At 46.1% G+C, this 27,129-nt stretch overlaps 1 protein-coding gene across 3 annotated transcripts in view; it reads right to left on the reverse strand.

The window, feature by feature from the left end:
- Positions 1-27,129, reverse strand: part of LOC139172821 (protein FAM169B-like) — a 142,612-nt gene that overhangs the window by 99,501 nt on the left and 15,982 nt on the right. For 2 of the 3 annotated variants that reach the window (XM_070762049.1, XM_070762051.1), the window contains exon 2: positions 5,957-6,090. In XM_070762049.1, coding sequence (XP_070618150.1) covers positions 5,957-6,090 — 134 coding nt within the window. The remainder of the gene's footprint in view (positions 1-5,956; positions 6,091-27,129) is intronic. The other variant, XM_070762050.1, reaches the window with a different exon arrangement.

Genomic DNA, 27,129 nt, shown 5'->3' on the forward strand with positions numbered 1-27,129 from the left:
GCTTCTTCCACAGCGGTGGCTGCAGCGGCGCTGGCGATCCGGCCGCTAGCCGCTCCAAGCGCTGTGGGAACGCCCATCCCTCTCACAGTCCCGTCCCGGGGTGTCAGTAAAGGGGCTGCTTGCTCGGAACATTCAAACTAAGGGTAACCTTCGCTGGCCTCCACAGAGAAGAAAGGAAGAGAGAGAACGAGAGAGAGCAACAGAGAGAGAGAGAGTGAGAAAGAACAAGAGAGAGAAAGCATGAGAGAGAGAGAAAGAACAAGAGAAAGAAAATAAGAGAGAACAAGAGAGAGAGAGAGACTAAGAGAGAGAGAAAGAAAAGAGAGAGAGAGAAAAAATAAGAGAATGAGAGAGAGCAACACAGAGAGAGAAAGAACAAGAAAAAGCACGAGAGAAGAAAAGCAAGAGAGAAAAAGAGAGATAGCAAGAGATACTGAAAGAAAGCAAGAGAGAGAGAGAAAAAAAGAAAGCAAGAGAGACAGATCGGAAGAGGAAAGGAGAGAGAGAGAGAAATGAGAACAAAAAGGGGAGGAGAAATGAGAAAATGATTGAGGCAGAGAATGAGAGGAGAGAGAAACAAGAGAGACAGAGAGGTGATTCTTGAAGCATATGGTAAAAAGCACCCAAATAATAAGAAAAAAACCCCAGCCCTCACCTGTTTTTGAAAAGAATAAAAGAGAATAAAACCCCAGCCCTCACCTGGTTTTGGAAATGGTTTGAGTACACATACACATATAAGAGGGGGGGGGAGAGACAGAAATGAGACAGTAGTATAAATTTGAGGAGGGATGATTGATGATTGACTGTATTTATAAGGGGATGTTACATGGGATTGTATGTTCTATGTTTCTATGTATATATGAGGGGTTATCCTTTGTTATTTAACTCTTCTGACAGCTTGGGATCTCAGCAAGTCAAGCAAGTGACAGTGATGGAGAAGTTTTTGAAAAGGGAAAATACAAAGGGCCCTGGACAAAATTCTGCCCAGATGAAGGCCCTAGTATGAGTGGTCAGCAAAAGAAAAAAGACAAGAATGTAAGCTTGAGGCAATACAATGAAAGCTATCTTGCATTAGGATTTATTTTCACCGGGGATGAGACAGCACCGATTCCGCTGTGCTTGGTGTGTGGTGAGAAGCTATCCAACAGTGCCATGGTGCCAAGCAAGCTTAAACGCCATCTCCAAACGAAACACCCTTCTGTTCAAAACAAGCCGATGGATTATTTTGTACGCTTATGTACAAACAATGAGAAAGGGGCAACTTTTTTGAGGAAAACCACAAAGGTAAACGAGAGCGCCCTCAAAGCTAGCTACCTTGTTGCTGAACTTGTAGCTAAATCAAAAAAGTCCCACACTCTGGCAGAAACATTAATACTGCCAGCTTGTAAAGCCATTGTAAATGAGATGCTTGGCCCTAACGCAGCCAAAGAGATAGCTAAAGTGCCTCTCTCAGATAACACAATTGCCAGACGTATTGATGACATGTCTGTGGACATTGAAACTGTTGTTTTGGAAAAGGTGCACATCAGTAAGAAATTTGCCTTGCAACTTGATGAGTCAACGGATATTAGTGGACATCGTCAACTCTTGGCCAACGTGCGTTTTGTGGATGGAGAAGCCATTAGAGAAAACTTCCTATTTTGCAAGGCACTGCCAGAAAAATCAACAGCAGAGGAAATATTTCGGGTCACATCGGAATATCTTGATAAAAGCGGGCTTACATGGGGAAACTGCACAGGTGTCTGCACTGATGGAGCCGCAGCCATGGTCGGGCGTGTCAAAGGCTTTTTAAGTAGGGTCAAAGAAAGAAACCCAGATGTTATTGTTACGCACTGTTTTTTGCACCGTGAGGCCCTCGATGCAAAGACCTTACCAGCAGATCTAGCTCCTGTGTTGGATGATGTTGTGCACATAGTGAACTTTGTGAAGACGCGACCTTTGAGATGTCACTTATTTGCAACTTTGTGTAAAGAAATGGGAGCGGAACATAAAATCTTATTGCTCCACACAGAGGTCCGGTGGCTGTCCCGCGGCAAAGTGTTGGCCCGTGTGTATGAGTTGCAAGAGGAACTTGAAGTATTTCTGACAAACGAGAGGTCTGATTATTCAAAGCTGCTTGCAAGTGATGAGTGGTGTGCAAAGCTGGCATACCTGGCTGATATATTTCATTATCTGAATGAACTGAACACACGGATGCAAGGCCGAAATGAAAACCTGCTTACAAGCACTGATAAAATGAACGGATTCCGTTTAAAGGTGAAGCTCTGGCAACAACATGTGCAGCGTGGCAACCTTGAGATGTTCCCGCTCACCAGGAAACAGCCTGATGGCAACACTGCTGCAATGTGCGAGGTGATTGGCAGACATTTGAAAACTCTTGAGGAGAAGTTGTTGTTTTATTTCTCTTCAGACTTCACAGAATGCCTTGACTGGGTTAGGGACCCATACAGCTCAGCATCTGTTGCTGGAAAGGACATGACTTTAAAGGAGCAAGAGGAACTCATTGAACTGAAACAAGATCGTGGTTTAAGGCTAAAGTTTGCTGATCTTCCTTTGGACAGTTTTTGGTTATCTGTTGCCAAGGAGTTCCCCATTCTGGCCAACAAAGCTATTTTGACATTGCTTCCATTTTCAACCACATATCTATGTGAGCTGAGCTTCTCAAGCTTGACTGCTATAAAAACTAAAAACAGGGAGAGACTGAGAAATGTTGAGGAAGAGCTTCGTGTGTGTCTTTCTACCATTCCTGCCAGGATATCCCTTTTGTGTTCATCAAAACAGGCCCAAGTTTCACACTGAGTATAAATACATGTAGAAATACTGTAGATCTGAAGGTCAGCAGTTAAAATCTCATCCCCAGCTCCAGGTTGACTCAGCCTTCCATCCTTCCGAGGTGGGTAAAATGAGGACCCAGATTGTGGGGGCAATATACTGGCTCTGTTAAAAAATGCTATTGCTAACATGTTGTAAGCCGCCCTGAGTCTAAGGACAAGGGGGCATAAAAATTGAATAAATAAATAAATAAATAATATTTACTGTCTTTTTGTGTCATTTTGGTTGGTGGTGTGCCCCAGGATTTTGTAAATGTAAAAAGTGTGCCGCGGCTCAAAAAAGGTTGAAAATCACTGTTTTAGAGGACCCAAGGAAAGCTGCCATTTCTGCCTCACTCCCGCTTGCCAAGGGCAGAGCCAGAGAAGCCGCCTTGCTACTGTCGAAGCAGCCACCGACTTTGCTGCAAATCTTGAGGACTGTAGGGTGGCATCCGCAACATACTGGGCTGCTGCAAAGACCTTGTTGAGGTCTTGTTGGTCCCTTAAGTCATCGGGAGGGATATGCTGTTGAAGTTGCTGCAACCACAGAAGCATGGCTCTAGTAAAGAAGGATGCTGACGCTGCACATTTGATTGCCCAGGTGTCTCCCAGGAAACATTTCTTGAGCATTTGCTCCAGACCTTTGTCCTCTGGCTTTAAGACTTCTTCTGCCTCTCCACGTATAGCTGCTGCAGAATGCAGGATCTTGACCAGTTCATCTGCTTTGGGACAAATAAGAAGATCCTCATAAGAAGGTGAGACTTTATAAAGTTTCTTATCTTTAGAGGAGGGATTGGAACTTAGAGTTGGATGATCCCACTGTTTCAGCAAAGCGTCCTTAAATAGTTTAGGCATGGGAATGACCTCGGTATCTTCCTGCTCCTGCATGAAGAAGGTGAGATTCTCCTCCTGTGGAGTATCAGAAGTAGGTGCAGGCTTGTCCTGACCTGAAAGGCCTGTGGCTGATCTTGCCTTAAGTACTTAAGACTTAAACAGCTGAAAGGGAAAACTAGTAGAGGATGGAGGGATCTTGATTTGAGATTCTTCATCCTCAGAGAGGCCTGTCTTCATTATCATCATCTTTGTACCCTGCTCAGAGGAATCAGAGTCTGGTTCTTGAGGGACTCTGTAGGCTGAGAAGGAAGTCAGGGGTCTAAGACGGGTTTGACTATGAGGATGGGGCTGTGCATTGATGGCCTTGAATTTGGCATCAATGGCTTGAGATAAGGTAGAAAACATAGATTGCAGTTCAGGAGGAAGATTAGTAATAGAAGCAGAAAATCAGAGGGAACCCTGTTTGCCCTGGAAGATTCAGGTTCTGAAGGGTCCTGATTCAAATGGTCTGGTATCTCTGGACCTAAGCCCCATATTTTAGGCTGGGGTTTGTTTAGGTTTGGCTCATCCAGAGGCAAGACAGGTATACCTGAGGGAGGCAGCACAAAGGAGTCTGGGAGTTCAGGTGAGCTAACATGCACCTGGGCCTACACTCTTAAGCATTTAGCTGATTGTTCATGAATTTTTTGGAGTGCTTTTTCTCTTCTCTTTTCAGCTCTGGTGGGCCTAGCCACTGGAGGAGCTGTGAAAGAGGAGGATTAGGTCTGGGGGATGGTTTGAATCTCATCACCAGTAGGCCTAGGGTCCTGATTATTTCTGGAGGAAGTGCCTCTCTTCGGAATAGCAGAAACCATGGCCTGAACAATTTACAGGGACAAGGTCTGGAGCCCAAAATTTGGGAGAACCAATAGGCTGAACAATTTAAATCCCAAGAGGAAGGGGGCCCAAGCTCCTAGGCCCAGGAGCGTCTGCCCTCAAAGACAAGCCTGGATCAATCCAGACTTCGTGCCAGTGAGTCCAGAAGAACTAGGCCTCAATGATTAAGCAACCAAGGCACACTAGTTGAGAGGCCTAGCACGGGAGTAAAAGCCTAGACTCTCACAGCCTACTCTGGGCCACGCGGCAGACTTTATGGCGCCAGACGGCCTGGGCGTGGGCGGGCCGTTGGTGCCGGTGTTACTGAACGCTGAGGGCCTTCGCATCAAGAAAACTCAATAAAGAGTTAGACTAAGTCCAGGGGACAGAACAAGCGCCCTTGTAAAGAGTCCCACTCCGCAGGAGATGCAAAATAAACACAGCCAAGTAATAAAAAAACTCCCACTTGGGCAGATTTAGCAGAAGAAATACGGCCGACTGAAACAATAAGGCAAGGCAATTGCGCAATTAACTGGAAGCCTTATCGCCACTTTTCCGCTCGAAGCCGAGCCCAGGAGTATTGGCTAGAAGCCGAATTGCTTCAAGGTCGAGGAAAGGACTAATTACTTATCTTTTTTGCTGAATTTGGTAGAAGAAGAAGGGAAGGAGTTTGTTTCGAGAGGAGCTGAGCCACCACGCGTCCTGCCGGTAAGAGGACCGAGCGAATTCTGGGGAAGGGGCGGATCCAGCAATCTTTTTAAAGACAGGCTCGGTCCTATGCGGATTGGACAGCAAGCAACCCACGTGACTGCTGGACCCGCTCCTACAGTACGGAGAATGTGGGAATTTCAACACTGGAGTCTTTCAGGTAGAAATTAGACTGCCATTTTGTCTGAAATAGTGTAGGGTCTCCTGCTTGAGCAGCGGGTTGGACTAGATGACCTACAAGGTACCTTCAATGTCCCTTCAATCTGACACTTGTTACTTGTCCTCATGGTTAGGAAGTTTCTCCTTAATTCCAGGGTTGCTTCTCTCCTTGGTCAACTTCCAATCAAAGAGAGAAGCAACCTTGGAATTAAGGAGACTCTTGCATATCTTGAGGTTACCCTTGGATGGTGCTGAACTGCCGATGTCAATGTTGACCTTTCTATGGTTTCTATGATTGTGTGTATCCATCCATCAAGCCCAAAGAAATTTCTGAATGGTATAAGATCTCCTGCCATGGGCAGGGGGTCGGAGTAGAAGACCTCCAAAGTCTCTTTCAACCCTATTATTCCATGTTCTATGATCTGTTCCACTCAACATGGCTCAAGATAAGACATAGAGTGAGAAGACCCAAAAGTCAACAGTTGACCTAGGGAAAGTCTCAGAGATATCACACAGTTCCTGAGGTAGAGGGACAGAACAAGAGGGAACAGTACAGATGTTTTGATCTACAAACGATGACGTGTACTTACATTCTTTTGGCCTGGAGCAGAGAGATCTTCAGCAGCAGAAAAGGCTTCTTCCATACGTTTTGGTTGGTTGTTGCAAAGCTCTGTTTCCAGATTGCCCAGGTTTTCATCTTTCATGTCCACCAAAAAAAGGCTATCTGGGAGAAGGAAGAATATTAAGGCTCAATCTTGAAACAGATTGCTTAAATTCTGGCCCCAAAAGGGGCCTACAACATGAGCAAAAAAAACATGTCAAGATGATCAAATCCCCACATTCTTTTACACCATGATTTGTAACCTAGCACATTGATCCAATCTAGTGCATCTTATGATTGAATGCACTGTGTAAATCCAAAAAAGGAGGTGCATAGTTGCACCAACTTGCCTACTGTCCCTGTCCTAGGTTTCTCTCTTATTAGTACCAATATCATGTATATAAACAGTGTTATTTTTTGTATACTACCAATAGGTGCTTGGTAAAATAAATAAATAAAATAAATCCAGTAATTTAGTTATATGTGCTACATGCCTAAAAATAGTACAAGACTACAGATCATAGAATTATAAATCTGGAAGGGATTTTGGAGATCTGCTAGTTCAACCTTCTGTTCAAGACAGGGGACCTCATGCCATTCTGGACAACTGGCTGTCCAGTCTCTTCTTAACAACCTCCAGTGATGGAATACTCACAACATCTGAAGGTAAGCCATTCCACCGACTGTTTGTTTTCACTGCCATGAAATTTCTCCTTAGATCTAGATTGGATATTTTTTTGGACAAATGATAAATGACAAATCTCTGTTACAAGCTTATCTCAAATTTATAAATTGGGAACTTACATCCTCTCCAATTTGGGTTGAAACTCTGACAACCAGCCATGTAGACTTTGGGTGAGCTTTGATATTAGCAATAGGCATGGAGACCACCGCTTATCAATCCTTAGGCCAGCTACGAGATAGACCAGAGGTCTTCAAATTGGGCAGCTTTAAAACTTGTGAACTTCAAAGCCCAGAATTCTCCAGCCAGCTTGTCTTGGAGAGGGGCGAGGTCAATGGCTGCGGTGCCACAAGGCTCCCTCGTTCTCACGAGGGAAGCCCCGAATCCCCACCGTCCAGGGGTCCCAGTTCTTCCGATCCTCCCTGTAGGGAAGGAGACACAGGGAACGCTACCAGGGGCCTGGTTGGGGGCCGACATGCCCTCCCAAGCGAACCGGCTCAGTTTCGCACCGGCGGTGGTGCGAGGTTGGCCAGGCTGCCATGTCTGACCGATGTAGCTGAGCAAGACAACACAACAGAGAGATTGAAGAAGCCTGGAAACATCTGGAAGGAGAATCGATTTTAAGCGCTGGCGAGGTGCAGAAATGCTTTAAGCGATGTGCTGGTGAATGCGGAGAGACAGAGGAGACCTTAAATGACTGTTCGTATACTTTTTTTTGGGAAGCAGGAATGCCGATAATTGGTGCGGAAGTGGCTGTTCGGTTACGGGGCGATTAGTGGAAAACTGTAATTGTAGCAATCGCCCGGAATTGTTGTTTCTCCTTTTTTATTCTTTAAGGATATTTAAAGATTTCAAAGATTTGGAGCTTCAATTTGGATTTTATTTGGATTTAATTAGGTATTTTTTTCTGATGATGTCACTTCCCTTTGTAACAATTGAAGAAAATAATTAACTATGATAATATACTGCCACCTTCTGGTCGGAGGAGCTTTTACAAGGAATTTTTTACAATGCATATTCATACCAGATGGTTCTACATTTGTTCTTTGCTGAAAGGATTGAAGCTGCCCGTTATTCATCTATAATGTGGAAAGAACATTGTACCCAGCTCTATTTTGGATTATGGCCAATTAGAAGAAATCTTTTAGAAGCTGGGAGGTGATATATTTTGAAGAATATGCTGGTTAATCCCATTGGAGATAGCACGCGGCATATTATTCACATTGACAAAATCCTGGGGAACATTGAGCGGGGGAGGGGGGCTAAAAAAATTGGACAAAAAAAATCTCTCTCTTCCTCCCTTTCACTCTATTTCTCTCTGTCTCCCTCTTTTTCTCTCTTCCTTCCTTCCTTCCTTCCTTTCTTTCCCTCTCTCCATCCCTGTTTCTCCCTTCCTTCCTCTCTTTCTTGCTCTTTCTCTCTCTCTTTTGCTTTCTCTCTCCCCCACTCTCTCTCCCTCTTGCTATTTCTCTTTCTTTCTCTCTCTTTTGCTTTCTCTCTCTCTTTTGCTTTCTCTTTCTCTCCCCCCTCTCTCCCTCTTTCTCTCCCTCTCTTGCTATCTTTCTTGCTATCTCTCTTTCTCTTTCTTTTGCTTTCTCTTTCTCTCTCCCCCCTCTCTCCCTCTCTTTCTCTCTCTCCCTCTCTTTCTCTCTCTTTCTCTCTCTTGCTATCTCTCTTTCTTTCTCTCTCTCTTTCTCATACACCACGCTGGAGCAGCAGCATTGGGCAGTAGCCGTGGGGCAGCAGCAGGGTGGTCAGCTGTGAGGTGGAGCTCCGGACCGGAGGCACCGATGGCGGCGGCTGGACGTGTTGCACTGGGCATGGGCATGGGGCTGAAGACTCCATCCCGGCTCAGCCAGCAGGCAAGTGCCAGCCACGAAATGCCAGCATGTACAGCATACAGCAACGTGTCCAGCCTCCGCCGTCGGTGCCTGTCCTGGAGTTCTGGCTCACAGCCGACCACCATGCCGCCGCCCAGCAGCTACTGCCCAGTGCCGCTGCTGCCGCCGCCCTCCCACTGCCGCCGCCCTCCCACCGGGCCCCAAAGCTCACCTGCTGCCGCCCCCAGGGAAGCTCAAGCCAGGCGGGGCGCTGCAGCTGCCGGAAAACTTGGAAGGTGCAAAGAAGGAAGCTCAGCTTCCGGTCTCACAACTTTTTGCTCTTCGCACTCTCAGCAAAAAGTTGCGAGACCAGAAGCTGAGCTTCCTTCTTTGCAGCACATCTGACTATGCCGCGGCACACTGGTTGGGAAACACTGGACTAAACAATGTCATCTGGCGGGACCCAGGGGAAGATCCTTCTCTGTGACGGCCCCGACCCTCTGGAACCAGCTCCCCCCGGAGATTAGAACTGCCCCCACCCTCCTTGTCTTTCGTAAACTTCTTAAAACTCACCTCTGCTGCCAGGCATGGAGGAACTGAGACATCTCCCCCAGGCCTATACAGTTTATGTATGGTATGTTTGTATGTATGTTTTCTTTTTAATAAGGGGTTTTTAATGACTTTTAATTATTAGATTTGTTATATATTGTGTTATTATTGTTGTGAGCCGCTCTGAGTCTACGGAGAGGAGCGGCATACAAATCTAATAAATTGAATTGAATTGAATAATGGATGGAAACTGAACAAATAGAGATTCAAACTAGAAATGAGGATACATTTTCTGACAGTGAGAACAATCAACCCGTGGAACCAGAAGTTGCCTTCAAACGTTGTGGGAGCTTCATCCCTGGAAGCTTTGAAGAAGAGACTGGATTGTGTTGTTTTTGGCTTCCGGCCAGCTTCTTTGGCTGCTGATTTTGACACAGAGGAGTGGGAGCCATCTGTTTACAGAAGAGCCGTCTGTGTGGAGGACGAATCAGACAGTGAAGCAGGAGAAGCAGGGAGGGAGATGGAGCAGGAAGGGACTGGAGAGACAGAGAGGGGAATGGAGTCATTCAGATCTCCAACCAGAGTTCCATCGGAATCAGAAGGGGAGGAGTTAATGAACAATCTTATTCTGAATGTTCGGGTCAGGGAAGATAAAAACAGCTGCGCAAACACAGAAACAGATTCTATGTCACAGGTGATAAGATTGACGCTGCTGCAGCCTTGAAAAAAGGGAGGGTTGCAGAGGCCTGTGTGGGAGTCTATCATTCAGTTTTGAAGAAAGTTTGATGTATTGTGGTTTCGTGTTTGCTGTGGATTTCTGGACATTCTGACATTTAAGCTGTGAGTTATTTCTGGCTGGCGTAAACCTGAAAGCTTCTGCACTGACTGGAGTAATTAGCTCTGACCTATTGAACTCTTAAAATAACATTGCTCTGAAACTTTGTGGTTTGCAGTTTTCTGAATACAAAGAACCTTTGCTTTATTTTTACAAGCTTGTGTGTGTGTGTGTGTGTGTGTGTGTGTGTGTGAGATTAATTGCTTCGTTCCTGGGTGGCCCGCAGCCAGGCAGAACAGATTGCCATCTATCCAAAATGGTGTATGGTCTCCTGCTTGAGTGGGGGTTGGACTAGATGATTTACCAGGTCCCTTTCAACTCTGTTAATCTGAATCTATCTAAGATTATCAAAGGCCGGGAGGCTAAAATATACGCTGAAGAGTTGCAGTAACTGAGCATGGCTAGTCTAGTGAAAAGAAGGATCAGGGGAGCCATGATAGCAGTATGCCAATATGTAAGGGGCTGCCACACAGAGAATGGAGTCAGGCTGTTTTCCAAAGCATTCAAAGGCCAGACAAGGAATAATGGATGGAAACTGAACAAGGAGAGATTCAACCTGGAAATAAGGAGAAATTTTCTGACAGTGAGAACAATCAACACATGGAACAGAAATTGTCTTCAGAAGTTGTGGGAGCTTCACCACTGGAGGCTTTAAAGAAGAGACTTTACTGCCATCTGTCAGAAATGGCGTAGGGTTTCCTTTTTGGTCAGAGGGTGGATTAGATGATCTACAAGGTCCCTTCCAACTCTGTTAATCTTTTATTTTATTTATTTATTTATTTATTTGTCATACAAATATAGTATTATAGTATGTTTAACATAATATAAGTATAAAGTCAAGATAGAAAAGACAAAAAGACATTAGGACAGGGACGGTAGGCACGAAGGTGCACTTATGCACGCCCTTTACAGACCTCTTAGAAAAGGGGAGAGGTCTATTTTAGATAATGTAAGGTTGAAGGTTTTAGGATTGGGGGAGGAAACAACAGAGTCCGGCAGTGAATTCCAGCGTTGATCACTCTATTGCTGAAATCATATTTTCTGCAGTCTAGTTTGGAGCGATTTACATTTAGTTTATTGTGTACTCTTGTGTTGCTGTTGTTAAAGGTGAAGTAGTCACTAACATGGAGTACATTGTGATGTATGATTTTATGAACAATGGTTAAATCAATTTGGAAGTGGTGTAGCTGTAAATTTTCTAAACATAGTAATTGAAGTCTGGAGGAGTAGAGTAATTTGTTGCGTGAAGAGGAGTGAAGTATTTCTGGACTCCTTCAATTGTATTAATGTCTGTTATGCAGTGTGGATTCCATACAGGTGAACTGTATTCAAGAATCGGTCTGACAATGTTTTGTATGATCTAATTAGTAGATCGGTGTTTCTAGAGAAGAAGCTGCATAGAATTAAGTTTGTGACTCTTAGTGCTTTTTTGGCAATGCTGTTGCAGTGGGCTCTGGCACTTAGGTCATTGGAAGTCCAAGGTCTTTGACTGAGTGAGGATCCTCTGCGAGTTCAGTTTGTCCAAGTGTGTATTTAGCATTTGGATTCTTTTTACCAATGTGTAGGAGAAAGCATTTGTTGGATGATTCTAAACACTTAATATGTCAGCCAGGCAGGAGGTGACCAAAAAAGGAGGGGGACTGCAGACATTACAAAATAAAAGCCCCTTTGTTTAAAAACTGCCAGCCTTACTTTTCTAGTTTCTCTTTTCCCACAAAGAATTCCCTTCTCTGCCACACATGCATACACAGGAGCTGGAGATGAGCATAAAACCTTCCCGAATTTACACGGCTGAATTGCCTTTTTTTTAAAGTGGTTCGCTATTGTCATATAAAGTGGATATTCTGGTTGGAAAGTTGCAATAAACCCATCCCGGAGTGTGGTTTTAAAAACAATCTTCAAGAATTGTTAACAAAGGGGGCGCGTGGGAGAGGAACTAGAGTTATAAAGCATGCAATGAGATGAGTGGTCTTCTGCCCAGCCCCCCTTCCCCAGAGTATAAGTACCAGAAAACCATCCGGACTCCAGAGAATAAATTTAGAAGAAGCCGCCTTGGGTTTGCCAGATTCCAGAAATCCTCTGCATTTTTACAGAGTGGAGACTCTGTCATCTTAAATAACCTGGTAAACAAGGTCAGGACGTCACATGCGCTGGTTCTCCAGCCATAATGTCAACAGTGAGGTTGGCCAGGAGACAGCAGCAGCCTTGGCCTCGTATTTTCGTGTGGTTTTTTTTTTTTACATACAACTGTTCCCTTCGTTCAGGCTGGCAGGAAAGGAAGGATACTGTTTAATGCAAAGGAAACAACTTTCCTTCTTTACAGCAAGGAGAAATCAGTGCGATGCTTGATGAAAAGTGAATAAAGGTGTTTCCAACACTCAGAACATGAGTTTAATGAGACCGGAGGGGTAAAGGCAAAGGGTCCCATTTGTACATATGTGCTAGTCGTTCCTGACTCTAGAGGGCAGTGCTCATCTCCGTTTCAAAGCCAAAGAGCCAGCACTGTCGGAGGACGTCTCCGTGGCCATGTGGCTGGCATGACTAAATGCCAAAGGCGCACGGAACACTGTTACCTTCCCACCAAAGGTGGTCCCTAATTTTTCTACTTGTAATTTTTATGTGCTTTTGAACTGCTATGTTGGCAGAAGCTGGGACAAGTAACGGGAGCTGATTCCATTACGTGGCTCTAGGAATTTGAACTGCCGCATTGCCATCCTTTCTCATCTGCCAAACTACTGGCAACCAGAGATGTACAGCAGTAGCTTGCAGTACTGCACTCTAACCACTGCACCACCAAGGCTCTTTAGGAGGCTAAAACGTACAATGAAGGACTGAGGGAGCTAGGCATGTCTCCCTTAATGATGGGAGGGATTAGGGGGTGAAAGGATAGCAGTCTTCTAATGTTTGAAGGGCTGTTACAGAAAAGATGAGATTGACATGGTGCTGCAGTGGTTAGAATGCAGTGTTGCAGACTTACTCTGCTGACTGTCAGCAGTTTGATTCTGACAGGCTAAAGCTTGACTCAGTCTTCTATCCTGCCGAAGTCAGTAAATGAGAAGCCAGATTTTTTTGGGGGGGGGGGCTGACCGTGCAAACTGCTTAGAGGGGGCTGTAAATGCACCATGAAGGGATACATAAGTCTAAGTGCTATTCTATTCTATTCTACTCTACTCTACTCTACACTACTCTACTCTCTTCTTCTTCCTCCTCCTCCTCTCTTCTCTATTCCTATTCCATTCCATTGCCATGGTGGCACAGTGGTTAGAAGGCATCATTGCAGGCTGACTCTGCCCACTGCCAGGAGTTCATTTCTGACTGCCTCAAGGTTGACTCAGACTTCCACCCTTCCAAAGTTGGTAAAATGAGGACCTGGATTGTTGAGGGCAATGTGTTGGGAAGTGGTATATAAGTCTAAGTGCTATTGCTGTTGTTATATTCTCCACAGCCCCTGGGAGCAGGACAAGAAGCATTGGGTGGCAGCTTGCTAATAAGGAGAGACCCAACCTAGAAAAAAATAATTCCTGACAGAGAGAAAAATTAATCAGGGGAACAACTTGCCCCCCAGAGAAGCCACGGGCACAAGTCACTTTTTCAGTGCCATTGTATCTTCGAACAGTCACTAAAGAAAAAGTTATAAGTAGAGGACTATGTGTAATGAGCTTCCCACCAATCTCTGGAATGTTCTAGAAAAAGAGAGACAAACAAACAAACATGTCGCCTTATTAATCTTGACATTTTCAACCATTTTCATGGAGTCAATGGAAAAAGAAAGGAAAAGGACCAAAAAGACCACCTTCTCCAACTCAAAACCCAACAGCTGTGCAAGATGGGACATGTCATCCTTAGGGCCCTGAATTGGGATAAAGCTGTCAAATGGAAATAGGTTAAATGACCAAATACAATATTCCCAACACACAAACCAATTGTACATTTTAGCTTACCACATTGTTCAAACCCATCCCAGAAATAACTATAGTAATGTGATCAAAATCACGGTGATATAAAAAGCGACCACACCAAGCAACCACTATAGCTTGTTGCCCTTTATTGTCCCAAAATGAAATGATTGACTGGTCAAAAACCAGACTTGGATTTCATCGTCACAGGGATAGCACAGGCTAAATGAAGGGAAAGACAGAAATATTCCACAGCCCAAAGAATGTATTTTCCCTGTCCCCCAAACACCACAAAAACAAGCAAATCAAAGCCAAGTGGCTTTGAAGTGAGGTCCCACAAGGAAAAACAAGCTGGCTGTAAATTATCACAGAGGCTTTTCTATGGTCTCCCCCGTAAGGTAGATTTCTTTTTAAGAACTAACCGTAGGTTATTACAAAATCCAAATTACAGTGCATGTAATATTTCACACGCTGGAGAAAGTTCGACAAAGTATTGTGACCTAGGCTTCACCAAATCATGAAACAGGCTCCTTGTCCTGACAAAAACCCTTTTTTATTTGGCTAATGTGAATTCTTAGCATTCTCATCCAGCAAAGTCCTGGCAAATAGTCTTTCAAGGATGAGCTGCAAACACAGACCTTACCAGTCTTTGAAGAGTTGCCAGGCCGAGAGCTTCCAGGATCAATGCTGAACAAGGAAATACTCGGCAAGGAGTCTATCACATAAATAAATCTTCACCATGGGGGGGGGGGGTTTGCTACTTACCGCCATTATTGGAACAGTGCGCATGCAGCTCCGCATTGCTGGCGTGCATGCGTGTGCACCGCAGAGATTTTGCTTCTGCACATGCGCAGGAAGCAAAATCTTGCGAGTGGACACATATGAGAGAGATTTCATACAAAAAATGCCAAAATCTCTTGCATGCATCCTCTCGCAAGATTTTGCTTCCTGTGCATGCGCAGAAGCAAAATGTTGCTGGGGTGCGTACACGCCAGCAACGCAGAGCTGCACGTGCAGCTCTACTTTCGCTACTGGAACACAGTGTGACACGTCCCGGCTAGCAACCCAATACAGATCTTTTAACAAATTGTCTTTTAACACTCCACTTTTGCTCCCTATGGTAGTGGCCTTTCAGCGTCCCCTTGTGCTTTTACTCCTGAGTCAACCTTTGTTACTTAATTGCTCCCTTCTCCTGATAGCTCGCACATATCAGGAACAGGGTCCAGCTGTTCTTCAGCCCCACTTATCTCCAACTCCGAGGGTAGCTGATAACTGTCGGACAGCCCTAGCCCCATCTCTGCCTCCAACACAGACCACTCATCAGAGCCTTCCCCAGACTTCAGGACTGGCCCATGTTCCTCCTCAACCTCCTCACTGTCCGAGTCTGCCATCAGCTCCGCTGGCTGTTGGTGGGCCACAACAAAGAGAATGAGGGATTGCAATGGTAGGTGGGAAAGACATTGGGAGGCTGGCCAAAATAACGGTCAGAGAAGAGACAGCAGAGCCCACAGCTGCATAATGGGAGGAAAAGGAGGCTCAGAAAAGACCCTCCCTAGTTTCACAAACTATAAAGGGGTGGGGAGGAAGATTGTACTTTCAAAATTGTTAAGAGTCTATCAATGTAATTTTATAATAAATTCAATGCATAAGCCAGCTTCCCTTAACAACTGTTATCACTAACTTAACTGCAGTGTTTCTCGCTTAGCAACATAAATTTTGGGGTTTCAACAGACTCAAACTGAATCCTGATAAGACGGAGTGGCTGTGGGTTTTGCGTCCCAAGGACAGATCTATTATTCCCTGAAACTATTGTCTGTGATCTATCCCTAAATATCACAATTTGCTTCTTACTCTGCTACAGAACTCCTGACTATGACATCGCACATGCAAACAAATTATCAGCACTACTAACGTGGGCTACCCATTGCCCACACCCTATCATCTTCCTTGGTGACCTCAACCTACCACACATTAACTGGACATTAAATGAATGTAGCATGGAACCTATCCACTCTACTATATATAACACAGTTACCAGTCTGGGACTTGACCAACTAGTAAGTGAGAATACTAGATTAGATAACTGTCTGGATCTCATCTTCTGCAACAGCAACAGTACAATATATGGCTTACAAATAAAATAACCTTTTTCCAACAGTGACCACAGCATGATAAACTTCAGTCTCAACCTAAGTCACACTAAGATCCACCCAAATAACGTGACTCCAAAATTCAACTTCAAAAAAGCGAACTACGAACTCATTGATGCCCATCTTTCAACATTAAACTGGCAAACTTTATTTTCTAACTGCAACTCTATGGATGACCTCTAAAACACATTCTTGCTTGAGATGAACATAATCATCAGACTTTACGTAGCATTTGCATCTGCCTCAACCAAGAAAAATAACCTCCCCATTTCAATAAGAAAATTACAATTTAAAAAAATATCTCTGGCATAAAAACAAAAAAGGACAAGTAATAAACTTCAGAAGCCGTTATAAAAGCATATGCAAACAAATAAAAGCAGAATGTCTCAACTACCACAGCATACAAGAGAAAACCTTCTACGCACCAAATCCAATCGTGACTTCTACAACTTTGTCAACAAACTCCAGGACTCTAGACCTATCCCCCCTCTCAAAGGACCCAACAACAAAGAATACCACAATGATTCATCCAAAGCTAACCTTCTCAATTCATTCTTTGGCCCTGTCTTTGTCAACAGCAACGGCTCATCCCCCCAATTCATCACTCGCACCTCAAACTCTCTCAATGACCTAACCCAAATAGACTTCACTGAAGTTGAAAAAGCATTACATGACCTTAAACCTTCCTTATCAGTCGACCAGGTGGTCTATGTGCATACTTCCTAAAAAAGCTCTCTTCTGCTATAGCTGGACCACTAAGCAATTTTTAAAAAAAACCCTTCAGTACCTGCAGACTTCCTAAGATATGGTCGAAAGCAATGGTCATCCCTGTCTTCAAAAAAGGAGACCCCGCTCTTGTCGATAACTACAGACCAATATCACTATGCTGTGTCCCATATAAAGTTATGGAACCAATTATAAACCAATCAATTACTCTCCACCTAGAAACTAATAATCTGCTCCCTAACAAACAATTTGGATTCAGAAAAAAACTATCCTGCAATCTACAGCTGCTTCACTGAAAAAACATATGGACAACTCATCTTGATCAAGGAAAATCTATAGATGCAATTTATATTGACTTCTCCAAAGCCTTTGATTCAGTGGTCCATGACAAACTACTTCAAAAACTCAAATACTATGGCATCTCAGGATCCCTCCACATTCCTGTCTAACAGGCAACAAGTGGTCAAAATAGGAAGCTCCATATCCACACCCATACCTGTTAAAAGCGGTGTCCCCCAAGGTTGGGGGACTGGGACCTACGCTCTTCATTCTCTACATCAACAACCTTTGCGGTCTCATCACAAGCAACTGTGTTCTTTTTGCAGACGATGTAAAACTCTTCAACACCACTGATAACACAACTACTCTACAAAAAGACCTAGACTCAGTTTCTGACTGGTCCAAGACATGGCAAGTCCAAATCTCAACCAGCAAATGCTCTGTCCTACACATTGGCAAAAAGAATCAGAACTTCAAATACAAACTTAATAAACAAATTATAATCCCCACTCGGTCAAGGACCTTGGAATACCAATAACAAAAGACCTAAGTGCCAAAGCCCACTGCAACAACATTGCTAAGAAGGCTTCAAGAGTTGTTAATCTAATCCTATGTAGCTTCTGGCCTGGAAATCTCACACTACTTACCAGAGCTTACAAAACTTTGGCCAGACCCATCCTTGAATACAGCTCATCTGTTTGGAACCCATATTGCATCTCAGACATTAACACCCTTGAAAATATTGAAAGATATTTCACAAAAAGAGGCCTTCATTCCTCCATTCGAAACAGAATACCCTATGAAACTAGACTTACAATCCTGGGTCTTGAAAGCTTAGAACTATGATTGATTGATTGATTGATTGATTGATTGATTGATTGATTGATTTATTTATTTATTTATTTATTTATTTATTTATTTAATTTGTATGCCGCCCCTCTCCGCAGACTCGGGGCGGCTCACAACAAAGTGAAAAACAATTTATAACAAATCTAAATTTCTACTAAAAACATTTTTAAAACCCCATTTTCTAAACACACATACATACACACATACCATTCATAAATTGTATATGCCCGGGGGAGATGTCTCAGTTCCCCCATGCCTGACGACACAGGTGGGTCTTAAGGAGCTTACGAAAGGCAAGGAGAGTAGGGGCAGTTCTAATCTCCGGGGGGAGTTGGTTCCAGAGGGTCGGGGCCGCCACAGAGAAGGCTCTTCCCCTGGGGCCCGCCAACCGACATTGTTTAGTTGACGGGACCCGGAGAAGGCCCACTCTGTGGGACCTAATCGGTCGCTGGGATTCGTGCGGCAGCAGGCGGTCTCGGACATATTCTGGTCCAGTGCCATGAAGGGCTTTAAAGGTCATAACCAACACTTTGAATTGTGACCGGAAGTTGATCGGCAACCAATGCAGACTGCGGAGTGTTGGTGAAACATGGGCATACCTAGGTAGGCCCATGACTGCTCTCGCAGCTGCATTCTGCACGACCTGAAGTTTCCGAACACTTTTCAAAGGTAGCCCCATGTAGAGAGCATTACAGTAGTCGAACCTCGAGGTGATGAGGGCATGAGTGACTGTGAGCCAGTGAGTCCCTGTCCAGATAGGGTCGCAACTGGTGCACCAGGCGAACCTGGGCAAACGCCCCCCTCGCCACAGCTGAAAGATGGTTCTCTAATGTGAGCTGTGGATCGAGGAGGACGCCCAAGTTGCGGACCCTCTCCGAGGGGGTCAATAATTCCCCCCCCCCAGGGTAATGGAAGGACAGATGGAATTGTCCTTGGGAGGCAAAACCCACAGCCACTCCCTCTTATCCGGGTTGAGTTTGAGTCTGTTGGCACCCATCCAGGCCCCAACAGCCTCCAGACACCGGCACATCACTTCCACTGCTTCGTTGACTGGACATGGGGTGGAGATGTAAAGCTGGGTATCATCAGCGTACTGATCATACCTCACCCCATGCCCTTGGATGATCTCACCCAGCGGTTTCATGTAGATATTGAATAGCAGGGGGGAGAGGACCGACCCCTGAGGCACCCCACAAGGGAGAGACCACGGAGTCGACCTCTGACCCCCCACTAACACCGACTGCGACCGACCGGAGAGGTAGGAGGAGAACCACTGAAGAACAGTGCCTCCCACCCCCAACCCCTCCAGCCGGTGCAGAAGGATACCAGGGTCGATGGTATCGAAAGCCGCTGAGAGGTCAAGAAGCACCAGGACAGAGGATAAACCCCTGTCCCGGGCCCGCCAGAGATCATCCATCAACGCGACCAAAGCAGTTTCCTTGCTGTAACCGGGCCTGAAACCCGACTGCTGGGAACCTAGATAATCAGCTTCTTCCAAGGATCGCTGGAGCTCGAGTGCCACCACCTTCTCGACAACCTTCCCCATAAAGGGAAGGTTGGAGACTGGCCGGTAGTTATTAAGTACGGCTGGGTCCAGGGAAGGCTTCTTGAGGAGGGGGCGCACGAGCGCCTCTTTATAGGATGATGGAAAAGATCCCCTCCCCAAGGAAGCGTTAATAATCTCCTGGACCCAGCTCCGTGTCACCTCTCTGCTGGCCGAAACCAGCCAGGAGGGACACGGATCCAGTAAACAGGTGGCGGAACTCACAGCTCCAATGGCCTTGTCCACTTCATCAGGTGTCACCAGATCAAACTCTTCCCAGACAGGTGGACAAGTACGGGCCCCAGTCGCCTCAACTGACTCGTTGTCAGCCGACTCTGTTTTCCAATTGGAGTCGAGGTCCACCCGGATCTGAGCTATTTTATCAGCAAAAAACGTGTTAAAATCCTCGGCACTACTCTGCAAGGGCTCCCCAACTACCCCCTGATTAAGAAGGGAGCGGGTCACCCTAAACAGAGCGGCCGGGCAGGATTCCGCTGATGCAATCAAGGCGGCATGGTACGCGCATCTTGCCACCTTGAGCGCCACTTTGTAAGTCTTAATAAACACTCTTACAAGTGTTCGATCAGATTCAGACTTACTCTTCCTCCATCGCTTCTCTAGACGTCTCTTCTGGCGTTTCAACTCCCGGAGCTCCTCGTTGAACCATGGAACTCTACGGGGTCTAGCGCCATGGAGAGGTCGCAAAGGCGCAATCCGATCAAGAGCCTCCACTGCAGCCTTGTTCCAGGCTTCCGCAAGAGACTCCGCCGAACTGTGGATGAGTGCATCTGGAATAACCCCAAGCGCCGTCTGAAAGCCCTCTGGGTCCATCAGGCGTCTGGGGCGGAACATCTTGATTCGTTCCGCCTCCCTGCGGGGAAGGATTGGAGCCAGGAAGTCAAGCCGTAGTAGGAAATGGTCTGACCATGACAAAGGCAACACTTCTAAGCCCCTTAGTTTCAGACCATTACTCAATTGCTCAGAGAGGAATACCATGTCGGGTGCGTGTCCTCCCTCGTGAGTCGGACCCTGTATTACTTGAGTCAGGTCCATGGTTGCCATGGTGGCCATGAACTCCTGTGCCAGTCCAGAGGCTTCGCCGAGTGACGGCAGATTGAAGTCCCCCAAGACAATAAGTCTGGGGAACTCCACCGCCAACCTGGCTACCTCCTCGAGCAGCACAGGCAGGGCTTTTGACACGCAGCTGGGAGGCAGGTATGTGAGAAACAAGCCCACCTGAACCCCTAAGTCCAACTTCATCAAGAGATATCACAACCCGCAATCTCTGGAACAATGAGTCCACGTAGGCAAAGGCACTCCCTGGCTATAATAGCCACTCCTCCCCCCCCCTTCCCTGGGGTCGAGGTTGATGCCATATCTGAAACCCAGCTGGGCAAATTTCAGAGAGAGGAACTCCTCCCTCTGGGCCCAGCCAGGTTTCAGTAACACATGCCAGGTCGGCCTCCTCATCCAGGATTCAGTCCCGGATGAGGAGAGCTTTATTTACCACCGACCTGGCATTAAGCAGCAGCAACCTGAGCCCAGGGCCAGAATTACACTCATCACCAGTACCCAAGATTGAGCTCACAGAGCCAGAACAAGGGACCGTTATTAAGCAATGGTCCCTCGTTCCCCTGGAACGGCTAACTCTGTGGCCCCCGCCATATCTGCCTCTCCCCAGCAACACCGGGATATTCTGACCCTCTGTCACCCCAGAGATTAGTGCCCCCTCCCCTCCTGCCTCTCCGGCGTCAGGTGGGCCAAGTCTATCATTCATACTGTTTCCATTTATCACATTCATACCATAATCCCACCCGCCCCAACCATTACATTCATACCAATCATTCGTCCCATATCTACCCCAATCATCCATTAATTACGAAACCCCCTAGCAATATTAAAATGAATTAAATTAATAATAATTAAAATACTAATAATATATATCACAATATAAAATAGAGAATAAAAAAGTTCATAGATTAATAGTTATGATTGCCTTAAACATGATCTAAGTATTGCCCACAAGATCATATGCTGCAATGTCCTGCCTGTCAAAGACTACTTCAGCTTCATCCACAACAACACAAGAGCACACAACAGATTCAAGCTTAATATTAACTGCTCCAAACTTGACTGTAAAAAATATGACTTTAGTAATCGGGTTGTCGGAGAGTGGAACTCATTACCGGACTCTGTAGTATCATCCCCTAACCCCCAACATTTTATCCTTAGACTATCCACGGTTGACCTCTCCAGATTCCTAAGAGGTCAGTAAGGGGTGTACATAAGTGCACTAGAGTGCCTTCCATCCAGTGTCCTATACTCTCTCCTATATCTCGTATTTCTTCTCTACTATTTATTGATTGATTTGATTTGATTTGATTTGATTTGATTTGATTTGAATGCCGCCCCTCTCCGCAGACTCGGGGCGGCTCACAACAATAACAAAAAACAATGTATCACAAATCTAATATTAAAAAAATCTAAAAAACCCTTATTTAAAAAAACAAGATACACATACAAACATACCATTTATAAATTATATAGGTCAGGGGGAGATGTCTCAGTTCCCCCATGCCTGACAACAGAGGTGGGTTTTAAGAAGTTTGCGAAAGGCAAGGAGGGTGGGGGCAATCCTAATCTCTGGGGGGAGCTCGTTCCAGAGGGTCGGGGCCGCCACAAAGAAGGCTCTTCCCCTGGGTCCTGCCAGACGACATTGTTTAGTCGAGGGGACCTGGAGAAGGCCAACTCTGTGGGACCTAACTGGTCGCTGGGATTCGTGCGGCAGAAGGCGGTCCCGGAGATATTCTGGTCCGATGCCATGAAGGGCTTGATAGGTCATAACCAACACTTTGAATTGTGACCGGAAACTGATCGGCAACCAATGCAAACTGCGGTTGGTGTAACATGGGCATACCTAGGGAAGCCCATGATTGCTCTCGCAGCTGCATTCTGCACGATCTGAAGTTTCCGAACACTTTTCAAAGGTGGCCCCATGTAGAGAGTGTTACAGTAGTCGAACCTTTAGGTGATGAGGGCATGAGTGACTGTGAGCAGTGACTCCCGGTCCAGATAGGGCTGCAACTGGTGCACCAGGCGGACCTGGGCAAACACCCCCCTCGCCACAGCTGAAAGATATTTCTCTAATGTAAGCTGTGGATTGAGGAGGACGCCCAAGTTGCGGACCCTCTCTGAGGGGGTCAGTAATTCGCCCCCCCAGGGTAATGGACGGATAGATGGAATTGTCCTTGGGACGCAAAACCCACAGCCACTCCGTCTTATCAGGATTCAGTTTGAGTCTGTTGACACCCATCCAGACCCCAACAGCCTCCAGGCACCAGCAAATCACTTCCACTACTTTGTTGACTGGACATGGAGTGGAGATGTACAATTCAATTCAATTCAATTTATTAGATTTGTATGCTGCCCCTCTCCGTAGACTCAGGGCGGCTCACAACAACAATAAAAATAGTATAACAATGGAACTAATCTAATAATAAATTTATATAAAAAACCCCAACAATTTAAAAAAACCATACAGCACATACATACCAAACATAAAATATAAGAAAGCCTGGGGGAGATGTCTTAATTCCCCCATGCCTGGCGATATAAGTGAGTCTTGAGTAGTTTACGAAAGACAGGGAGGATGGGGGCCGTTCTAATCTCCGGGGGGGAATTGATTCCAGAGGGCCAGAGCCGCCACAGAGAAGGCTCTTCCCCTGGGGCCCACCAAACGACATTGTTTGGTCGACGGGACCCAGAGAAGGCCAACTCTGTGGGAACTTATCGGTCGCTGGGATTCGTGCGGTAGAAGGCGGTTCCAAAGGTATTCTGGTCCAATGCCATGAAGGGCTTTAAAGGGCATTAACAACAATTTGAATTGTGACCGGAAACCGATCAGTAGCCAGTGCAGGCCACGGAGTGTTGCAGAAACGTGGGCGAATCTAGGAAGCCCCACGATAGCTCTCACGGCCATATTCTGCACGATCTGAAGTTTCCGAACACTTTTCAAAGGTAGCCCCATGTAGAGAGCATTGCAGTAGTCGAACCTCGAGATGATAAGGGCATGAGCGACTGTGAGCAATGACTCCCTGTCCAAATAGGGCCGCAACTGGTGCACCAGGCGAACCTGGGCAAACGCCCTCCTCGCCACAGCCGAAAGATGGTGTTCTAATGTTAGCTGTGGATCAAGGAGGACGCCCAAGTTGCAAACCCTCTCTGAGGGGGTCAATAATTCCCCCCCGCAGGGTAATGGACGGACAGATTGAATTGTCCTTGGGAGGCAAAACCCACAGCCACTCCATCTTGTCTGGATTGAGTTTGAGCTTGTTGACACCCATCCAGACCCCAACAGCCTCCAGGCACCGGCACATCACTTCCACTGCTTTATTGACTGGACATGGAGTGGAAATGTACAACTGGGTATCATCAGTGTACTGATGATACCTCACCCCATGCCTTTAGATGATCTCACCCAGCTGTTTCATGTAGATATTAAATAGTAGGGGGGACAGGACCGACCCCTGAGGCACCCCACAAGAAGAGACCTAGAGGTCGACCTCTGACCTCCCACTAACACCGACTGCGACCGACAGGAGAGGTAGGAGGAGAACCACTGCAAGACAGTGCCTCCCAACCCCTCCAGCCGGCGCAGAAGGATACCAGAGGTCAAGAAGCACCAGGACAGAGGATAAACCCCTGTCCCGGGCCCGCCAGAGATTATCCATCAGTGCGACCAAAGCAGTTTCTGTGCTGTAACCGGGCCTGAAACCCAACTGTTGAGGGCCTAGATAATCGGCTTCTTCCAAGGACCGTTGGAGCTGGAGCGCCACCAACTTTTCAACAACCTTCCCCATAAAGGGAAGGTTGGAGACTGGATAATAGTTATTAAGAATGGCTGGGTCCAGGGAAGGTTTCTTGAGGAGGGGGTGCACAAGTGCCTCCTTATAAGGAGCTGGAAAGGACCCCCTCCCCAAGGAAGCATTGACAATCTCCTGGACCCAGCTCCGTGTTACCTCCCTGCTGGCCGAGAGCAGTCAGGAGGGACATGGATCCAGTAAACAGGTGATGGAACTCACAGCTCCAATGGCCTTGTCTACCTTCATCAGGTGTCACCAAATCAAACTCTTCCCAGACAGATGGACAAGTATAGGCCCCAGTCACCTCGACTGACACATTGTCAGCCAACTCTGTTATCCAATCGGAGTCGAGGTCTGCCCGTATCCGAGCAACTTTATCCAGCAAAAAATGTGTTAAAATCATCGGCACTGCTCTGCTAGGGCTCCCCAATTCCCCCCTGGTTAAGAAGGGAGCGGTCCACCCTAAACAGAGCGGCCAGGTGAGATTCCGCTGATGCAATCAAGGTGGCATGGTACGCATACCTTGCCGCCTTGAGCGCCACTTTGTAAGTCTTAATATGAGCTCTTACAAGTGTTTGGTCGGATTCGGACTTACTCTTCCTCCATCGCTTCTCTAGACGTCTCTTCTGGCGTTTCAACTCCTGGAGCTCCTCGTTGAACCATGGAGCTCTACGGGGCCATGGAGAGGTCGCAACGACGCAATCCGGTCAAGAGCCTCCACTGCAGCCTTGTTCCAGGCCTCAACAAGAGACTCCACCAAATTGTGGACGAGTGCATCTGGAATAACCCCAAGCGCCCTTTGAAAACCATCTGGATCCATCAGGCGTCTGGGGCGGAACCACTTAGTCGGTTCTGCCTCCCTGCAGGGAAGGATTGGATTGGAGCCAGGAAGTCAAGCCGTAGTAGAAAATTGTCTGACCATGACACAGGCAACACTTCTAAGCCCCTCAGTCTCAGACCATTACTCAATTGCTCAGAGATGAACACCATGTTGGGTGAGTGCCCCTCCTTGTGAGATGGACCCTGTACTACTTGAGTCAGGTCCATGTCTGTCATGGTGGCCATGAACTCCTGCGCTAGCCCTGAGGTTTCACTGAGCGATGGCAGGTTAAAGTCCCCCAAGACAATAAGTCTGGGGAACCCCACCGCCAGCCCGGCTACCTCCTCGAGCAGCACAGGCAGAGCTGTTGACACACAGCTGGGAGGCAGGTACATGAGTAACAAGCCCACCTGAACCCGCAATCTCTGGAGCAATGAGTCTATGTAGGCAACGGCTCTCCCTGGCTACGATAGCCACTCCTCCCCCCCTTCCCTGGGGTCGAGGCTGATGCCATATCAGAAACCCGGCTGGGCAGATTTCGGAGAGGGGAACTCCTCCCTCCCGGCCCAGCCAGGTCTTGGTCACACATGCCACGTCGGCCTCCTCATCCAGGATCAAATCCTATATCCTCTATAACCTTCATTGTGTATTATTATTATTATTATTATTATTATTATTATTATTATTATTATTATGTCAGTACAACACAGCAAACGAGATCACTCTGCTGGATTTCGTATTTCATCACCAGTCGGGCGCTTCCCAAGCACCTAGAACTGCGTGATGAAGTGGTGAATTATGTTTGCCGATCCCAGTAAAGCGGCCTTTTGCAATTGACAGATGGAGATTTTGTCAATTCCAATGGTTTTCAAATGTCCGCTGAGATCCTTTGGCACTGCGCCCAGCGTGCCAAGTACCACTGGGACCACTTTCACTGGCTTATGCCAGAGTCGTTGCAGCTCGATTTTTAGATCTTCATATTTCACTAATTTCTCTAGCTGCTTCTCCTCAATTCTGCTGTCTCCTGGGATTGCGATGTCAATGATCCATACTTTCTTTTTCTCCACGATCACAATGTCTGGTGTGTTATGCTTCAGAATTCGGTCAGTCTGAAGTTGGAAGTCCCACAGTAGTTTTGCTTGCTCATTTTCGACCACTTTTTCCGGCTTATGATCCCACCAGTTCTTTGCCACTGGTACAAGTTCCAGTGGATCATCTGTACCACAGCATCATGTCTATGCTTGTAGTCAGTCTGTGCGATCTTTTTGCAGCAGCTGAGTATGTGATCGATTGTTTCATCTGTTTCTTTACAGAGTCTGCACTTTGGATCGTCTGTTGATTTTTCAATTCTGGCTTTGATAGCATTTATTCTAATGGCCTGTTCTTGTGCCGCCAGTATTAGTCCTTCTGTCTCCTTTTTGAGTGTTCCACTTGTAAGCCATTATTATTATTATTATTATTATTATTATTATTATTATTATCATCATTATTAATAATAATAATAATAATAATAATAATAATTTATTAGATTTGTATGCCGCCCCTCTCCGAAGACTTGGGGCGGCTCACAACAATAATAAAAACAATATTATAGTAGAACAAATCTAGTATTAAAAAAGCATATAAAACCCTATCATATTTTTAAAAAGCCAAACAACACATTCATACCAAACATAAAACAAAATATTTTTAAAAAGCCTGGGGGAAAGGTGTCTCAACTCCCCCATGCCTGACGGTATAAGTGAGTCTTGAGTAGTTTATGAAAAACAGAAAGGGTGGGTGCAGTTCTAATCTCCAGGTGGAGTTGATTCCAGAGGGCTGGGGCCGCCACAGAGAAGGCTGTTCCTCTGGGGCCCGCCAAACAACATTGTTTAGTCAACGGGACCCGGAGAAGGCCAACTCTGTGGGACCTTATCGGTCGCTGGGATTCGTGCGGTAGCAGGCGGTTCCGGAGGTATTCTGCTCCAATGCCATGTAGGGCTTTAAAGGTCATAACCAACACTGATCCGCAGCCAATGCAAGCCACGGAGTGTTGTAGAAACGTGGGCGAATCTTGGAAGCCCCACGATGGCTCTCGCGGCTGCGTTCTGCACGATCTGAAGTTTCCGTATTATTGTGTATTGGACAAAATAAATAAATTAAATAAAATAA

This window comes from Erythrolamprus reginae, chromosome 10 (assembly GCF_031021105.1).
Source record: "Erythrolamprus reginae isolate rEryReg1 chromosome 10, rEryReg1.hap1, whole genome shotgun sequence".
In the NCBI taxonomy this organism is placed as follows: domain Eukaryota; kingdom Metazoa; phylum Chordata; class Lepidosauria; order Squamata; family Dipsadidae; genus Erythrolamprus; species Erythrolamprus reginae.